Source organism: Chelonia mydas, chromosome 9 (genome assembly GCF_015237465.2).
Source record: "Chelonia mydas isolate rCheMyd1 chromosome 9, rCheMyd1.pri.v2, whole genome shotgun sequence".
Classification (NCBI taxonomy): domain Eukaryota; kingdom Metazoa; phylum Chordata; order Testudines; family Cheloniidae; genus Chelonia; species Chelonia mydas.
Genome location: NC_057855.1, coordinates 48,017,533 through 48,036,004, shown reverse-complemented (window position 1 = coordinate 48,036,004; position 18,472 = coordinate 48,017,533). Strand labels below are relative to the sequence as shown.

The 18,472-nt window shown below is 45.8% G+C and overlaps 1 protein-coding gene across 7 annotated transcripts in view; it reads left to right on the top strand.

Moving 5' to 3' along the window:
* The window catches only part of PPP2R3A (protein phosphatase 2 regulatory subunit B''alpha), a 137,624-nt gene that overhangs the window by 97,178 nt on the left and 21,974 nt on the right, over positions 1 to 18,472 (top strand). For 6 of the 7 annotated variants that reach the window (XR_005226719.2, XM_043521999.1, XM_037908572.2 and 3 more), the window contains 4 exons: positions 1,344 to 1,430; positions 11,307 to 11,463; positions 15,261 to 15,309; positions 15,972 to 16,061. Coding sequence is in view for 6 of the 7 variants with exons in the window: in XM_043521999.1 (XP_043377934.1) it covers positions 1,344 to 1,430; positions 11,307 to 11,463; positions 15,261 to 15,309; positions 15,972 to 16,061 (383 nt within the window). In the remaining variant the exon portion in view is untranslated. The remainder of the gene's footprint in view (positions 1 to 1,343; positions 1,431 to 11,306; positions 11,464 to 15,260; positions 15,310 to 15,971; positions 16,062 to 18,472) is intronic. The other variant, XM_037908574.2, reaches the window with a different exon arrangement.

The window sequence follows — 18,472 nt, the reverse complement described above, 5'->3', positions numbered from 1 at the left end:
TTCTAGGAACAGACTTATTAATTGTCTCTCTCTGCTCTTGTTTCTACTGTTATTAAGCTTGGCCTTGTGTCCCGTTAATCACATTTTGGCAATAGTTCTCATCACCATGTGAAGTTTTAGTAAAATGGCTATTTCATGCTGAAGGGAGTGAGAATAGGATGGGTGTTTACATGACCTCAGCACCATACTATCTAAGTACTACCTCTTGTTTGCACTCATTTAACAGGTATTTCTGTCCTCCTCCATGTCATTCATCCTCCAGATTACTAGAGGTCAGAGTGGGGACTGAATGACATATACAGATGACCAATGGCCTATGCCAAATCCAGCCAGATAATCTGTCTCTGTTATGTCCATTGTTAACATATGATATGGTGTACCCAGAATAATGCTTTTCACTTGGGCACCCCTGCTTGCTGTGCATCAGCAGTTTATTATCAAAAGGCCTGTCGGGAGCTTGCTTCTGTTGATGAGCTTGGAGAGGTTGGGTGGTTGTTAGAAGGCCGGAAGAGGGGATTCAGGAAAAAATTATTTCAGTATGTGGTCCGCATCCAGTATGAGTTGTAGTTGTTTGGTGATAACCCCCCTATGAGTTCCAGTGTGGGGTGAAAGGTGACAAATAGGGGTGCATGGTCAGAGGGGGGCTTATTTTTGTATTAAAGCAGGTTCTCTGAGTAAGTGTCCTTGTTTGAAGGTTGCTTTGAGTGTATTAAGGTGTACATCCTGGACTTTCTCCTTGGAGCATATTCTGTAGTATCTGAGTGCCTGGCTGTAGATAACAGATTTCTTGGTCTATTTGAGGTGGTTACTGGATCTATGAAGGTAGGTGTAATGATCTGTAGGGTTTCATTGTTGAAGCTGATTGTGGTGTCCATAAAATCGATGCTAGTGTCAGAGTGTTCCAGAGAGAGTTGAATGTTGAAGTTGTGGTGGTGATCTATGAGGAAGTTTAAGTTGTCTGTCCAGAAGATGAAAATATCATCAATGTATCTCAGCTATATCATTGGTTTTTTTGGTGCATTTGTCCAAAAATTCTTTTTTCAAGGTGGCCCATGAAGAAGATGGCATTTTGGGGAGCCATCCTAGTATCCAAGGCTGTTCCCATGGTTTGGACAAAGTGTTTGTTGTTGTTATGGGTGAGGATGAAGTGGATGAGTTTGGCGATGCATTTGGGGTGGATATCTGAGGGTTGTCCGTTGTCTTGTAAATCAAAATTGTAAATTAAAATTTTCTTTTAATCATTGACTAAACCAAATGAATAAGTTCACTTGAGATTTACAAACTGGTATAATTTAGGCAGTGCATGTCTTGAAGATAATTATTCATTTGGTTGCTTTTTGTAGGTTATACAGAGAATATTCTACATGGTCAATAGATCCTGGTCTGGGAAAATCACCCTAATGGAGATGAGGAAAAGCAACTTTTTGCAAGTATGTCATTTTCTTGGCTTTATATAAAAAGAGTATATATTCTAAAATAGATGTGTGCCTATAGCCCCTCTAGAGACTCCAGTTCTGGAGAGAGACTGCAGGAGGTTAGTGAGGGCCTAGCCCTGGGTAGGATCCCTGTAACACATCTTCACTAGCACTGCATTGAGGACAAAGATTTAGATCTTGCTTCTTTCTGAAAGGATAAGCCTACTTCTTTCTATATTCAACACAGCAAAGTACTAGGTTGAAAACTAGTTAAGGCTGCTCAGGTGCACCTATCACCAACACAACCGTGCTAACCCCACTCTGCCTTCACCTTCTTCAGTGATGGAGGCTATATTTAGGGATTATAAATTGTTCCTGGGAACCCATTTATTCATTTGTTGAGTAATGTCCCTTTGAGCACTGTACTTCCATGTGCATGGCCTCCATGGACCTTTGGGAGCAGTGCCTGTTCAGTTCACATGTATGTCCTAGCTAAACTCCTGTCCTTTACCAAGGGTGTATAAGGCAGTGTCGGATGAACCGCTTTCAGTTCCTTCTGAACTGCCCTTGGCCTGAGTCCGAACATGACTTGCAGTGCCTTAGTTTAATTTTAGGTCTTCTATAAATATTTAGTGTTGTTACAGTTTAATAGTTAGTTTAGCAGTTAGTTATAGTATTTTGTAACTGATACATAGTTGGCAGTTCTTTATTGTGAGACTGCCTCATTCCCCACCCCGTTTCTGAGGGGACTTCTCTCTGTAGAAGTTCTGTTTGTTTATTTTCTCAGGATATGCTAAGATCTCTTGGGTTTAAATCCCTGCCTAACTTGCCAGTGCTATCCCCATTAGTGATGGCATCCTAGCTGCCTTTGCTGCCTTCGGGACACCCACATCCTTTTCAGGTGTACAGTCTGCATTGACTTTGAGAGTAGGTCAAGAAAGAACAGGGAGATTGAACTCCGACTACGCCTTATGGAGTGCTCCTTGCAGGCTTCGTCAGACCCAGGCTATGACATCTCCCTGTGCACTGGGGCTCTGATATGCAGAGTGTGCCGTCGACTTCAGCCACTGCCATTCACTCATCCAGAAGGTCTTCTCAAAAGGTACCTCTAAACCTTTGAAAAAGAGGAACACTGAGTCCCCTCCTCAGTGATCGTGTTGATCTGTAAGCAGCCGCTAGGGAGCAGTTCTCTAGGGCCTCCAGTTACGCTTTCAAGGAGAATCAGAGAAGAAAACTTTCCATTCCTTCAGACCCTCCACTTCAGTCCTCTCCTCAGGAGGAATCCTCTGAGGAGAAGGGGAGAAGAAGGTTGATTAAGAAGTTTAGGTTTCAGACCAACAGCTCTTTCTCCTCACCTGAGGAGGCTGTCATGCCTCTTCCTCTGTGTATGCGGATGACTTCAAGCAATTCCAGGAACTCATTAAAAGAATTCCTGATATTCCCTCTAAATCCCTTTGGAAGAGATCCATGAGACCTAACGGACACTAAGAGACATTCTCCATGCTGCCTCCTCCATTGCCTAAAACAATTTGCTACTATATCCCCACCAGGGCAGACAAGAAGTATTATGTTCCTGCTAAGGGTTCTGAGTTCATGTTCATGCACCCAGCCCTGAACTCACTAGCGGTGCTGTGAACAAGGGGAACAGGCAACACCCCTTTAGATCCACTTCACATGTTAATGATCAATGACAATTACACTTGTTCAGCGGCAAAAGTTATTCATCTACATCTATTTGTTACAATTTAGAGTTATCAATTCATGAAACATAATTACACCAATTTTGGGAAGAGAAATGCCTTCGTTGACCAGCTACCTTAAGAACAGTGAGAGCAATCACAGAGATACAATTGCTAGCTAGGACATCATTGCAAGCCTTCCTGGTGCAGCTGACATGATGGCTCACTCTATATCTACAGCGATTGTTATGCACCATGCATTTTGATTGTAATCATCAGGGATCCTGAGAGAGGTCCAGAGCACCACTGAGTATCTCCCATTATATCATTTGAACCTGTTCACCAAGTCAGCTGACAAGTCCTTACATTCTTTGAAGGATTCAAGAGCTACCCTCTGCTCTGTCAGTATATACATCATGCAAATAAAAAAAAATTCAGCAGGTCACAGCTTTAATGATGAGGTAGACTGTAAAGAAATTAGAAGTTATGGAATGGATGAGACAGAGTCTGTTTGGGCCAAAATCACTTTAGGAAAGAAAGCTAGTGCTTGGGGTGTGCTACAGACCCCCAGGATCCAATTTGGATATGGATAGAAACCTCTTTAATGTTTTTAATGAAATAAATACTACTGGAGATTGTGTGATTACAGGAGACTTTAACTTCCCAGATATAGATTGGAGGACAAGTGCTGCTAAATAATAGTAGGGCCTACATTTTCCTGCATGTGGTAGCTAACAGAGTTCTTCATCAAATAGTCACTGAACCAACAAGTAGTGATGTCATTTTAGATTTGGTATTGGTGAGTACTGAGGACCTCATAGAAGAACTGATTGTAAGGGACAACCATGGTTCAAGTGATTGTGAGCTAATTCAGTTTAAACTAAATGGCAGGCTAAACAAAACTAGATCTGCAAAAAGGGTCCTTGATTTCAAAAGAGCTAACTTAAAAAAATGAAGGGAATTAGTTAGGGAAGTGGACTGGACTGAAGAACTTAAGGCTGTGAATGTGGAGGAGGCTTGGAATTACTTTAAGTCAAAGTTGCAGAAACAATCTGAAGCCTGCATCCCAAGCAAGGGGAAAAATCATAGGGAGGGATTGCCAACCAAAATGGATGAGCAAACATCTCAGGTGATTAAGAGAAAGCAGAAAGCCTACAAGGAATGGAAGATGAGAGGGATCAGCAAAGAAAATTACCTCTTGGAGGTCAGAAAGTATAAGGATAAAGTGAGAACTTCCAAAAGCCATGCAGAATTGGACCTTGCAAAGGGAATTAAAACCAATAGTAAAAGGTTCTATAGCCATATAAATAAAAAGAAAACAAGCAAAGAAGTGGGACCGCTAAGCACTGAGGAGTGGAAATTAAAGATAATCTAGGCATGGCCCAACACCTAAACAAATACTTTGCCTAAATTCTTAATAATAAGGCTAATGAAGAGCTTAGGGGTACTGGCAGGGTGGCTAATGGGAATGAGGATATGGAGGTAGAAGTTACCACATCTGAGGTGGAAGTCAAACTCAAACAGCCTAGTGGGACGAAATAAGTGGGCCCAGATAATTTCCATCCAAGAATATTAAAGGAACTGGCACATGAAATTGCAAGTCCAATAGCAAGGATTTTTAATGAATCTGTAAACTTGGGGGTCGTATCCTATGACAGGAGAATTGCTAATAAAGTTCCTATTTTTAAGAAAAGGAAAAAAAGTGAACCGAGAAACTACAGGCTTGTTAGTTTGACCTCAGTTGTATGCAAGGTCTTAGAACAAATTTTGAAAGAGAAAGTAGTTAAGGACATAAAGGTTAATGATAATTGGGATAAAATACAACATGGTTTTACAAAAGGTAGATCGTGCCAGACCAACTAATCTCCTTCTTTGAGATTTTTTAGACAAAGGAAATGCAGTAGATCTAATCTACCTGGCTTTCAGTAAGGCATTTGATACAGTTCTACATGGGATATTGTTAGTTAAATTGGAGAAGATGGGGATTAATATGAGATTTGAAAGGGGATAAGGAACTGGTTAAAGGGGAGACTACAATGGGTCATACTGAAAGGTGAACTGTCAGGTTGGAGGGAGGTTACTAGTTGAGTTCCTCAGAGATTGGTCTTGGGACCAATCTTATTTAACTTTTTTTTTTTTTAACTGATCTTGGCACAAAAAATGGGAGTGTGCTAATAAAATTTGTGGATGACACAAAGTTGGGAAGTATTACCAAGATGGAGCGGGACTGGAATATCATACAAGAAGATCTGGACAACCTTGTAAACTGGAGTAATAGAAATGGGATGAAATTTAATAGTGCAAAGTGCAAGGTCATACATTTAGGGACTAACAACAAGAATTTTTGCTATAATCTGGGGACGTATCAGTTGGAAGTGACAGAGGAGGAGAAAGACCTGAGTGTATTGATTGATCACATGATGACTATGAGCCACCAATATGATCCAGCTGTGAAAAAAGCCAATGCAGTCCTAGGATACATCAGGTGAGGTATTTCCAGTAGAGGCAGGGAAATGTTAGTACCATTATGCAAGGCACTGGTGAGACCTTACCTGTAATGCTGTTGTGTGCAGTTCTGGTCTCCCATGCTCAAGAAAGATGAATTCAAACTGGAACAGGTGCGGAGAAGGTTACTAGGATGATCCGAGGAATGGAAAACTTTCCTTAGGAGAGGAGTCTAACCAAAAGAAGGCGGAGGGGAGATATGATTGCTCTCTATAAATACAGCAGAGGGATAAATATCAGGGAGGGAGAGGAGTTATTTAGATTAAGCATTAATGTGGACAGAAGAACAAATGGATATAAACTGACCATCAACAAGTTTAGGCTTGAAATTAGGTAAACGTTTCTAACCATCAAAGGAGTGAAGTTCTGGAACAGCCTTCCAAGGGGAGCAGTGGGGGGAAAAAACCTAACTGGCTTCAAAACTGAACTTGATAAGTTTATGCAGGGAATCGTATGATAAGACTGCCTACAATGGCATGTAGCCGATCTGCAATTGCTAGCAGCAAATATCACCAGTGGCCAGAGATCGGACACTAGATGGGGAGGACTCTGAGTTACTAGTGTGAATTCTTTCCCAGGTGTCTGGCTGGTGGGTCTTGCCCACATGCTCAGGGTCTAACTGATTGCAATATTTGGGATCAGGAAGGAATTTTCCCCTGGGTCAGATTGGCAGAGATCGGGGGTGGGGGAGGGTTCACCTTCCTCTGCAGCATGGGGAATGGGCCACTTGCAGATTTAAACTAGTGTAAATGGTGGATTCTCTGTAACTTGAAGTCTTTAAATCATGATTTGAGAACTTCAGTAACTCACTCAGAGATTCGGGGGTCTATCACAGGAGTGGGGGTGAGGTTCTGTGGCCTGCAATTTGCAGGAGATCAGACCAGATGATCATGATGGTTCTTTCTGATCTTAAAGTCTATGAATCTGAGTACAGAGGTCTCATCCCGTTCAGTTCCTGGTGTACCGTTGACCATCAGAACCACCTGAGAAAAAAACTAGGTTTCAAAAGAGAAGAGCTTAACCTCTGCCGTGATAACACCATAGTCCTGCTTAGCAGGCAAGCATCCATTTCAGTGTCTTGGTCATGGGTTGGGAACCACCCTATCCCTCAGATCTATGGCTATAATGTTCTAACCTCCCCCTGCGCAACCTTTGGGAATCGTCTCTTCCATTTTCAAAGATCTTGGGAACAGATGGTGTTGGAGTTTGTAATCTCGGGCTACTCCCATCAATTTCATCTCCATTCCTTCTCCCTTTCCCCTCCCTTTTCAGGGACCCATCTCATAAATGTCTTCTGAGACAAGAAGTTCAATCCCTTCTTCACATAGGAGCCATTCGAGCCAGCAGAGGAAAGGAGTTCTACTTCAAGTATTCTCTGGTTCCCAAAAAGAAGGGCAGGTAGAGACCAATCTTTGGTCTCAGAGTGTTGAAGAATTTCACCCGGGGACAGAAACTCAGGATGGTGACACTGGCAGCAATAAAACCATCTTTAGATCTGGAGGACTGATTTGCAGCCCTCAGCTTCTAGGATGTGTACTTTCTTATTGTGATACGCCTGGCTCACAAGCAATTCCTGCCATTCACTTTCCATACTGAGTGCTCCCCTTTGGACTCTCTGCTGCCCCCGGGGTCTTTATGAAGGTTCAGGCAGTGGTGGCAGCACAGTCATAATGGTCATCTTCCCCCAGCTCAGCAGGTGGCTCCTCAAGGGCCACTCTTACAGTCAAGTTCACTCTGCAGTCACAAAGACCATAAGCCCATTTGATGTGCTGGGACTTCAGCTCAACAGAGAAATGTCCACTTTGACACCAATTCATTGAACAGCGAATATAGGAGCCACCTTGGACACCACAATGTCCAGAGATTACCTACCTGTAGACAGATTTATCACACTGACAAGCCTAATTTCTCAGGCTCAAATGAACCCGGAGACAATGACCAGGATTTGTTTACAAGGCTTGGGTTATGGCTGCCTGCACCTTTCTGACACTACATGCCAGGTCAAATCTTTGCTGCTACCAAGCTAGCTTGAAAACCATTTACACTCCCAACAAACACAGTCTGGGCAAGTTAGTGTCAGCTTCTTGAGAGGTTCTGAACTAACTCAATTGGTGGAAAGACCTTGACAAATGTGTACAGGAATCCCCTTCACTCTGCAACAATAGAAACAGACATATCTCTAGCAGGGTGGGGAGCTTATCTTCAAAGTCAAACCATTCGAGGCAAATGGGCTGCTCAAGAATCGATTCTCCACACCAGCCTGCTGGAGCTCAGAGTGGTCCGAATGACTATGATCAAAGACCAATCCACCAGAGTCAGGATGGACAGCCAGGCCAGCATGTCCTATATATATAACCAGGGAGGAGTGAGGTCTCCCTCCCTTTGTGCAGAAGCACTGAAGCTGTGGGACTGTTGCCTGTTCCATCAGATCTTCATCTCAGCCACATACTTACCAGGTCCCTAGAACACCTTAGCCGGCAACCTTAGCAGGCACTTCTGCCAGGATCTTGAGTGGGAGCTCAGCGATTCTCAAGGAGATATTCCTTCGCTGGAGGGCTCTGGAAGTAGATGTCTTTGCTACTGTCACCAACAGAAAATGCTGGACATTCTGCTTAAGAGGAGGTCTGGATTGTCATTCTCTGGGACATGCCTTCCTCATTTTTTGTTGGAGAAGAAATCCATCCTCTATTTCTATCCCCTGATGCTATTGCTTCTCAGAGGCCTGAACAAAATCAATCAGGCTAAAGCCAGAGTCATTCTAATTGCACAGGCTTGGCCATGACAAATATGATTCTCATACTTGGTTCGCCCCTCCTCTTGTCCTGCTCTACGGTTACCAGGTGCTGTGTACCAGACCTACTGATCCAGGACTCAAGGAAGGTTCTTCACCCCAACCTTGGAGCACTGCATCTCAGGGCTTGACTGCTAGCTGTCTCCCCAGATGGACTGTTTGAAAGAGGTGCAAGAGGTGTTACTGCATGTAGAAAAGCATCCATGAGGAAAACATACCAACAGAAATGGGAGAGATTCCACCAGTGGTGTACCCAACAGGGTCTGTCCCATATTGATTTTCCCCAGCTCACATTCTGGTTTACCTTTTAGTCCTGAAGAACTGCCTCTGAGTTCTGTTAAAGTCAATTTAGCAGCTATCACAGCATCCATTTCCCTGTTGAGGGGTTTTCGGTGTTTGCTCACCCCACCACATATTGATTCATTAAACGTTTATTGAATCTCTTCCCACATATCAGGCAATCTGCCCCAGGATGGGACCTGAATCTCATCCTCAATTTGCTGATGAAGCCATCTCCCTGTGAGCTACTGGCTAAATGTTTCCTGCTTCTCTTGTCCATGCAGACTGCATTTTAGTTGCTGTCACCTCAGCTAGAGGGATTGGCAAGTTAGGGGTTCTGATAGCTGAACCCCCCATACCATTTTTAGAGGAAGAAAGTATCTCTCTGACCACACCTTTGGTTTTTGCCCAAGGTAACCTCAGACTTTCAAATCAATCAGGACATTCAATTTCCATTTTTTTACTCTAAACCTCACCAGACTTGAGAAGAAGCCTCCCCTCTCACCTTGGTTGTCGGGAGAGTGTTGGTTTTCTACTTGGACAGAACTAAACCCCCTAGGGCCTTCCCCAAATTGTTTGTCTCTTTTGCACACAAAGTTAAAGGGGCCCCTATCCCAACCCTATCCCAACCCAAAGACTCACCAAGTGGCTTTCTGGTTGCATGCCCTCTTCCTTGAGGCCGCTAATATTCAGCCTCCTCCTTGTGTTATAGCCCAATCTACGAATGTAGCTCTGTTGAAGAAAGTTCCCAATGCAAAAATCTTCAAAGCTGCTTTGTGTGTTTCAGTTCACACCTTTCTGAAACATTGCACACTAGCGAACACCGATAGAGCAAACACTACTTTTGGTACTGCTATTCTTCCTACAGTCTGAGACCGGGGTCCGAAGCACCCACTTCCTGTAGCAGGAAGTCACCTGAAATGGTGCACCCAGAGGGTCACTACTCGAAGAAGAAGGAAAGGTTACTTTCCCTATACAGTACAGGGTATAGGGGTATATAATGGTATAGTTCCTCCATTAACCACCCTCCTTCTTCTCTGCCTTGGAGTCTTTGCCTTTGTGGCAGAGAAGGAGCTGAAGGCGGTTTGTCTGACATGGCCTATGTACCCTCAGTTTTAGGCACCAGGTTTGCTAGGACACATGTGTGGACTAAACAGGCACTGCTTCCAAACGTCTGGTTGAAGACACATGGGGCACATGCGCACCTAAAGTGGAGCCCCATAGGGAGAAACATCCTGAAGAGCTCCAGTGACTGTACAAGGTAAAAAGAACGAGGAGTACTTGTGACACCTTAGAGACTAACAAACAAGTACTCCTTGTTCTTTTTGCTGATACAGACTAACACTCTGAAACTTGTACAAGGTAAATAACTTTTCCTTCCATGCACATGGTGTCCATGGTCCTGGGCAGCAGGGAAGGGGCAGGATGAATTACTCTTAGGTGGGGCACAATCAAAAGTTTAACTGTTCAAAAGACTCCTCAGAAGTCTGGGAGGCATCGAATGACTGAGGGAGAGGGATGGTGGAAATGCACGGACTAGGGAGGCCATGGCAGGAGAGAGACTGCTCCCAGCTTTTAGAGTCCTTTGTCTAAGTAACGTGCAACTCAGTTGGGTTCCTCTGAATAAAGGGAATAACTCTGGATTTCTGAAATGGCCTGTGTGCTGAGCTTGGAGTAACTTGCATTTGACTCTGAAGCTGAGGAGGCCTCCCAGGCCAACTGTCTACTGTGTCAAGAAACTGTCTAGAAACACAAACTCCTGACTCCCCCAGATTCTCAGACTCCATTTTAGAGAATCTAAAACTCTTAAGCTCCAAGGGGTATAGGGGTGGCAAGAAAGAAAGAGAAAAGCAGTCCCTAGATCCCCTGGCCTTTTCATTTTCTTTAAGGCCATACTTTATCAGACTGAAGTGGCCATCTTGCCTCTTACTGGCACTGAAACCAGGGATGGGAAGCTAGGAAGCTAAATTGGTAAAGCCCTGGTGTGATCCCAACATGCAAATGTTGGGAGGTGCTGAGACCACAAAGCCTTGAGAGGAGAGGGAGAAAGGTGATTGGTGAGAAGGGAAGGAAGAGAGACAGGAATGGGATGGGGAACAAAAGTGTACTATACCAGGATGACGTTGCTCCAGAGTGCATTGTTTTTTGACACGGGATGTGCCCCAGTTCCTACTGAGATTTGAGACCTTATGGTGGTGAATGTCACTGAGTGTCACAGGCTGATCGAAGGCGGCCTATGCAGACATTGGGGCCAATTCTAGATGGCTGTTTGGTGTCCCCTCTTCCCTGCCCTGCTTCTGTTCATTATTCCTGAATTCTCACGTGAAAGTGGTGGTGTTTATAGGATGCTCTGGGGATGAGCATTGTTTATGCAGACATCCGTACTCACATGCCAGGAGATCCATTTCTGAAAAAGGGTATCTGTCATTCACTGTGCCTCCTTGCTCATTCCCTTGATAAATGATGAACGTATTTGCATATGACAGTTGGCAAATGGAAAAGGGTTACATTTCAGAGGCGGATTAGTTCACAATGTGTAATTCGCCTCCGTGCCAGCGCCTTGGTACCCAGACAATTGCTGAAGCATCTCCCTATCTAGTCTAGAATTAACTTTCCATCCAACTTGTGCCATTTCAGACTCTTGCTCTCTTGGAGGAAGAGGATGACATAAACCAAATCACAGACTACTTCTCCTATGAGCACTTCTATGTCATCTACTGTAAATTCTGGGAGCTGGACACTGACCATGACCTCTACATCAGCCAGAAGGATCTGGCTAGATACAATGATCAAGGTGAGTTGATCCCCCAGGCTGGGACATGTGCTGAGGATGGTGGTAACAGAAAACTGTAAAAGTTGCGGGAAAAGGTAAGCCTTGCCTTGCTGGGAAGTTATATTTTAAATGGAAAATTTGGTGCCACAGCAATGTAACTGGGGGCAGTGCTGGACTTCACTTAGTGCTAATTGACAGAGTCATTTTTAGGGCTGGGGGAAGGGGAGCTGCAATAGACAATAAGGGCTTCTACATAATGGGATCTGTAATGATGCTAAATCCCCTTGCAGCCATCGACTGGCTGCCTCCAGCTCAACTGCCCTCTGGCCACAGGTGGACAATACTGTTCAGCAGAGGAGGTACAGCTTAGAAAATAGCAAGGGGGACAAGAAGCTGATTCTATACTTTGCTGTGGAGCGTGAGGTGAGAGACTCAAGTGATAGTTGAGAGTGGGGAGTTGGAAAAGGCCCTGAAGAAGCTTTGTACCTGGAAAGAGGTTCCCAAGAGCTTATGGAGGTCCCTGGGGTGAGGGCAACTCAGCCATGTCCCAGCTGCAGGAGTGGGGGCAGTTGGCGTGGGAGCTGCTACATTTTCTTATGCAAGCTCAGGATCCCAGTCTCCTTGGTGGTCCTCCATAAACCCAACAATAGCACCAGCTGCAACCCACACATCTTCCATATACCCAGCGGGAGCACTAAAGTGTGGGGGCAGTGTTCTGGACAAAGCAACAGGTGCCCCGTCTTGCCTCTCCGCTTGTGGAAACAACACCAGCTTACAAGTAGACCCAAAGGAAAGGCGCCCGTAAGAAAGCTCAGGCTGAACACAAGATTCAGGAGCCAAGCACTCAGTCTAGGGGTGGGAGGAGCCTTCTCCCCCAGCGATGTGGAGCCAGGAGTGGGCCTTAGTTCCCATGCCGAAGGCATCTCCCAGTGGGAAGCTGTGTAGCCTATGGCCCCAGCAGAAGGAGCCAGTTTAAATATCTGTGTACATAACCCATCCCCTCCAAATCCTGCCCAACCCTTTCTTTACCTCGCCGCACATTCACATTTTAAATGCATTTAATCCTCAGCTTTTGACCCTTCCAGTAGTGCACTAGTCGCCCACCTCCCTTATTCATTCAGCCAGTGACCTCTAGCCTCACTCCTTGGCTCCTTTCCCTGAGCTGTCTCCAATGCTAGCCCAGGTGCCTGCCTGGGGTCCAGGCCTATTCTGGGAAGGTGCACTGAGGCACGTTCTCTCTTGGCTGGAAGAGGGGAAAGACTGTTATGGGCTTTGTGGCTCCAGAGGAGGAATCCCATCTGGTTTTGTGACCGAGGGGCCTTGTCCGGCCTGCACTTCCCCTTCTCCACTACTACAGCTTTTCAGTGTGTAAGGCTGTGAAGCCTGTAATTTAACTAGGACTGGTGGGAGCACTCCCTGCCTCCCCTGGCTCATTAAGAACATAAGAACGGCCATACTGGGTCAGACCAGATATCCATCTTGCCTAATATCCTGTCTTCCAACAATGGCCAATGCCAGGTTCCCCAGAGGGAATGAACAGTAATCATCAAGTGGCTAGGCACACCATCCCTGCCCATCCTGGCTAATAGCCATTGTTGGCCTTATCCTCCATGAACTTATCTAGTTCTTTTTTTAACCCTGTTATGGTCTTGGCCTTCACAACATCCTCTGGCAAGAGTTCCACAAGTTGACTGTGCGTTGTGTGAAAAAATACTTCCTTTTGTTTGTTTTAAACCTGCTGCCTATTAATTTCATTTGGTGGCCCCTAGTTCTTCCTTATTTACTTTCTCCACACCAGTCATTATTTTATTGACCTTTATCATATCTCACCTTAGACATCTCTTTTCCAAGCTGAAAAGTCCCAGTCCTACCTAATCATTTTTGTTGCCCTTTTCAGAACCTTTTCCAATTCCAATATATCGTTTTTGAGATGGGGCGACCACATCTGCATGCAGTATGCAAGATGGAGTTATATAGAGGCAATATGATATTTTCTGTTCATTATCTATCCCTTTCTTAATCATTCCCAGCGTTCTGTTTGCTTTTTTGACTCTAGCTGCATGTTGAGTGGATGTTTTCAGAGAACTATCCACTATGATTCCAAGATCTCTTTCTTGAGTGGTAACAGCTAATTTAGACCCCATCATTTTTATATGTGTAGTTGGGATTATGTTTTCCAGTGGGAATTATTTTGCATTTATCAACATTGAATTTCATCTGCCATTCTGTTGCCCAGTCACCCAGTTTTGTGAGATTCTTTTGTAGGTCTTCACAGTCTGCTTGGGAGTTAACTATCTTGAGTAGTTTTGTATCGTCTGAAAAATTTGCCACCTCACTGTTTACCCCTTTTTCGAGATCATATATGAATATGTTGAATAGGAATTGTCCCAGTACAGACCTCTGGGGGACACCACTATTTACCTCTCTCCATTCTGAAAACTGACCATTTATTTCTACCCTTTGTTTCCTATCTTTTAACCAGTTACTGATCCATGAAAGGAACTTCCCTTTTAGCCCATGATAGCATACTTTGCTTAAGAGCCTTTGGTGAGGGACCTTGTCAAAGGTTTTCTGAAAATCTAAGTCCCACACACATACTTCTCGGGAGCTTCTGACAACGGGCCAGCGTGCCTCCAAAGGGAGGTGTGCCAACTCCAGCATTTCTTAGCCTCCCCAAAGCGCTTATACCAGCTACCCATAGGCTGCAGCCTGCACTCCTCTCTGCAACCAGCCTGCTTTTCAGGCCCTGCCACCTTATGGCAGTAGCCAAGAGACAGCTGGGCTGTCTAAGTGGTGCTAGACCTTCAGCAGTCTTCTGCATGTTCTGAAGCCACCCCACGTGAATATAGGATACTACTGCCCCTAATGGACTGTGCTGGCATACTGTGAGAGCTGTAGGTGAGGGCCAGTTATTTAGGCAAGTACTTCACTATGTGCTAGAAAGTGTTCTGCAGTAAGTGTAAAAATAATCACAGTAACCTGGTAAATCCCGACAGCCGCTACTGTTAAATTGTGGCAGGACAGTGGGGAGAGACAGCCAGTCCCTGGCATGGCTGTGCCTGGAGCTCGGTGATCTTTTTTTCAGCAAATAATGAATTTGCTGGGGGAAGAATGTAGTTTCAGGTGACCCAACCCTATTTGCAAATTTATGTTGAGTTCACTGAAGTGTTTCATTGAACTGACAAAAATTGACATGTTTTAGAAATGGCTGCATAGTGTGTTTTGACCCAGCTCAGACTTTTCGATTCTCTGAAAATTTCCATCCAAAATGAAATATTTTTCCAATTATTCAGCATTGCCAGCAAACCAAAAACACCAGTATTCACACAGCTCTCGTTATGGGGGTGCAGGGTTTCAATGTTCCACAATAGTGGTAAAGACGCTGAGTTTCTTTTGTTGAGCTAAACATGCTGAGCTATCCTTTGTGCCCTCATGCCACAAGTGCTCACCCCACTCTGGCAGCCCTTGATCATGGGACAAGTCCCAGTGGCACTATTAGCACTAATAGGACATGTTTCCAAGGTCTTATAGCTGGATAATCTGGAGCTGCCACATTCTAGGGGGACAATAGTTTTGTTGCCAGGCTAGGCACAGGAAGTGACAGAGAGTGAAAGAGACTTGGAAGGTTAATTGCTACTGTTTGCAAAGCTATTAAAGTTTGGGCTGTACTAAAATGGCCATGCAGGCCGTGTTCGTTGCCTGTCCTTTTAGCTGTGGGATAATGACTTCATACAGATTGACCACACACACACAGAGCTCTGATAGACCATGAGGCTAACTGTGCCTATGTATTGATGCTTCATTTTCTTCATTTCCAGCTTTATCAACCAGGATTATTGAGAGGATATTCAGTGGAGCAGTGGTGAGGTAAGGTATAGCACTCTGGCTGGAGAATTAAATGGAGAACTGGAAGGAAGCAAAAACTAGAACAGGAATCCTGTCAGCCTTAAGTAGAAATGCAAGGTATTCTCATACATTCCCCATCCCACTGAGGGGGCAAGGTGCTAGCGTTTCCATCACAGGCTAGGGCCAGTCTGAAAAGGAAGAGAGGGACCGGTGGGTGATTTTAAAAATAAATAAAACCCTGTCAAATTAGCACAGTTCCCAAATGCATCGCTGTGGGCCACAGGAGAGGGGACAGGTGCGTACACTTCATGTATGTATGTGTGTCCTAGTCCTACAGCAGTGACAGTGTCAGGCAGCTGGAGGGCACAATTGCAAAAGCTCCTTTAAAATAAAAGCTCCTCACTGTCTGTGGGGGTGGGGAGTACTTCAAAAGCAACTTCATCTTTGCAGTGACAGTAGGGCTGCGAATGCGGTATCTGCTTTCAGGAGCACTTCTCCTTCCTGAGCAAGTTCAGTATGGGAGGGGCCGACCAATACTAACACACTCCTTCTGGCCTAAAAGAACAAGCATGGGTGTTTTCCAGGTGTATGAAAATTCCCAACTCGCTCCCCAGAAGGTGTTTTGAGTGTGCTTTTGGCTGTGTGTTCATGTTATAATTTAGAAGGTGCTTTGGGTCTTTCAGAGGCAACGAAGCACAGAAGGAGGGACGGCTGAGCTATGCAGATTTCGTGTGGCTCCTCATTGCTGAGGAAGACAAAAGGAGCCCTACAAGGTAGGACTTCTAGGAAGGGTGTGGAGAGACACATGCAGAAAGCTCATGGGATTACAGGAGACTGGGACCTGCTAGTTAGTGCAAAGGCCTGTGAACCAGGATGAGCCTGGCTTGCAGTGGGAGGTGAGGCATTGACTTACTGGATCACCCTACACAGATAACTTGCCTTTGCCAATGGAAAACCAGATAAACAAACTTTGCTTTTAAAGTAACCTTTTCTCTAGCCCCTGGATTTTATCGGTGGTCACAAAACTTCCCATCACACCCCACTCTGTCCCTTGTCCCATGTTTGCCTAAGGATACATGCAGGGAGCAGGGCTGAGGAGGTGGGAGAAGCTTTCATTTGTTTGCTCCATGCCATCACCACCACCAGCAGGCAGGCCCTGCTGCTGGCCTCAGCATGACTTATGTCCTAGCACCCCTCCAAGGGTAAGGGAAGGCCGCTATCTGAGCCATAACAGCAGTGGATGCTCCCAACTGCCTACCGAAGGGCCCGCCCCACCCCCGGCAAGGTTTAGGCCCAAGTGGCTGTGGGTTTAACCCCAGCTGCCCCATTCAGTGCCTCCTGTTTCACCTTTGTCACCAGGGCCCTTCCTCACCTTGCTTGCATGGAGGACTATGTGCAAACGCTGCCAGCAGGCATGGGGCCTCCAGCCATCAGGGAGCCCCCAAGTTGCAGGGAGGCAGGCAGAGCTCTCTCTGGCATGGAGGCCGCTGCGCAGGATGGGGTGGAGGACCTGGGCAACAGCAAACCATTTTGCTCCCCCACATGACTGTCAAGCCCCTACATGCCTGTATCACCCCAGGAAAGCCCCTCTCACTAGAGCCCCCTCCTGATGTCGTATAACGATCACAGCTTGCTCTGGATGCCAGCCTTCTGCTGCCAGGTCAGCATCCAGCTGGTGGCAGCAGTGCCTGGCAGGAGGCCACTTTGCCCTCCCAGGGGGCTGCCAACCACAATCCATCCCTCTGGCTGTGAAGTGAATGAGCTTGAGGGCTTTGGCAACCAGTGTGTTCCAGACACCCTCGTCCAATAATGCATCTGCCTCTTTCGCGGGATCGAGTGCTGCTCCTGTTCTTGCCACACCCCAGGGAAGAGGTGGTGGCAGGAAAGCACAGGCTGAGAATGGGGCATAGCTCCATCCCAGATTGTTATGCGAACATTGTCAACGTGGTGTTAAAGACCTGCCCTAATCTAAGGAACATTGTTGCTGTCTCAGTGATTTTCCCCTGAGCAGAGGACCCTGACTTTTGGGGTTCTGAAGTATGTTGATTTTGTAGGGATGCTGCTTATCAGAGTGGTGTTTCCTGCAGTGATCTGTGCACTGTTAGTATAGATCAGTGACTTGGGTGACTGGGAAGGAGGTGGTAACAAAGAGGGAGACTCAGTAGGATGCTGCTAGAACAGAACAGTTCCCCTGACTGCCGCCACTCCACTGCCCTCCTGCCAGATACTTGCCTAGTACTGACTCAGTTATAGAATCAATGAGGGTATGGGACATGCCTTTCAGAACTGGGATTACGTACTGTGGTGAATGGCTGGGGGGAGCATGACAAAAATTGCAATCCAGTGGTCCATTGATTCCATTTACTTAGCAGATGTGTGAACTAGTGGGTGTGGGAGAATACTACGCAGCCTCTCCTTGCATTCCCCTCTCCAATGGCCTGCCACTCACACAGAATCACTTGAGTTGTTTAGGACAGTGACTGGCGAGGGAGAATGAAAACTGGAGTCCCATCAGTCCTGCCCCTGGCCTGGCCATAGCTAAAGCCACAGCAGTTATTTGAGAGCTTTGCCTTTTGCATAAAAGAGCACAGGGAACTATTTTAGACATCCCAGGCCTGCTTTAGCTCCTGCCAGGGGTTTCCCAGAGATACTCAATAGCCTAAGTGTAGGGATAACTGCAGCCAATTAGCCTGTTTGGGCAACCCCACCTTCGACGAGGGCGCAGTTCCCATACCCCAGGACACAGCAAACACAGAATACTGGGCCTTTGCTGGGAAACATAGGCCCAAGTACATTCATTAATACCAGTTACTGTGCTTCCCCTCCATTGTGCAGACAGCAAAGCTACTGAGTAAACTGACCCCTGTAGTGCTCAGGGCAGAAGCAGCAGGATCTGCCTCTAGCTGACTTATACAGAGAGGTTACTTTAACTGGTGCTTGGTTAGTGCTGCCCAAACCCCTAGAAGCTGCTCCAGCCCCCTCCCATCATCAGCACTGAAGGCCAGTTGTAGAATAGGGAAATTCCTACCCTTGAGTAATTGAGGGTATTGTCAGACTCTGCTTTTACTCTGCAATTCTAGCTGTCAGTCATGGTGGATGTGGTACAGGACCAGAGGACCTTGCACTGCTCCGATCTCTGGTGGATAAGATAATATTCCTGGTTTCTGCACTGCTGCCAACATGA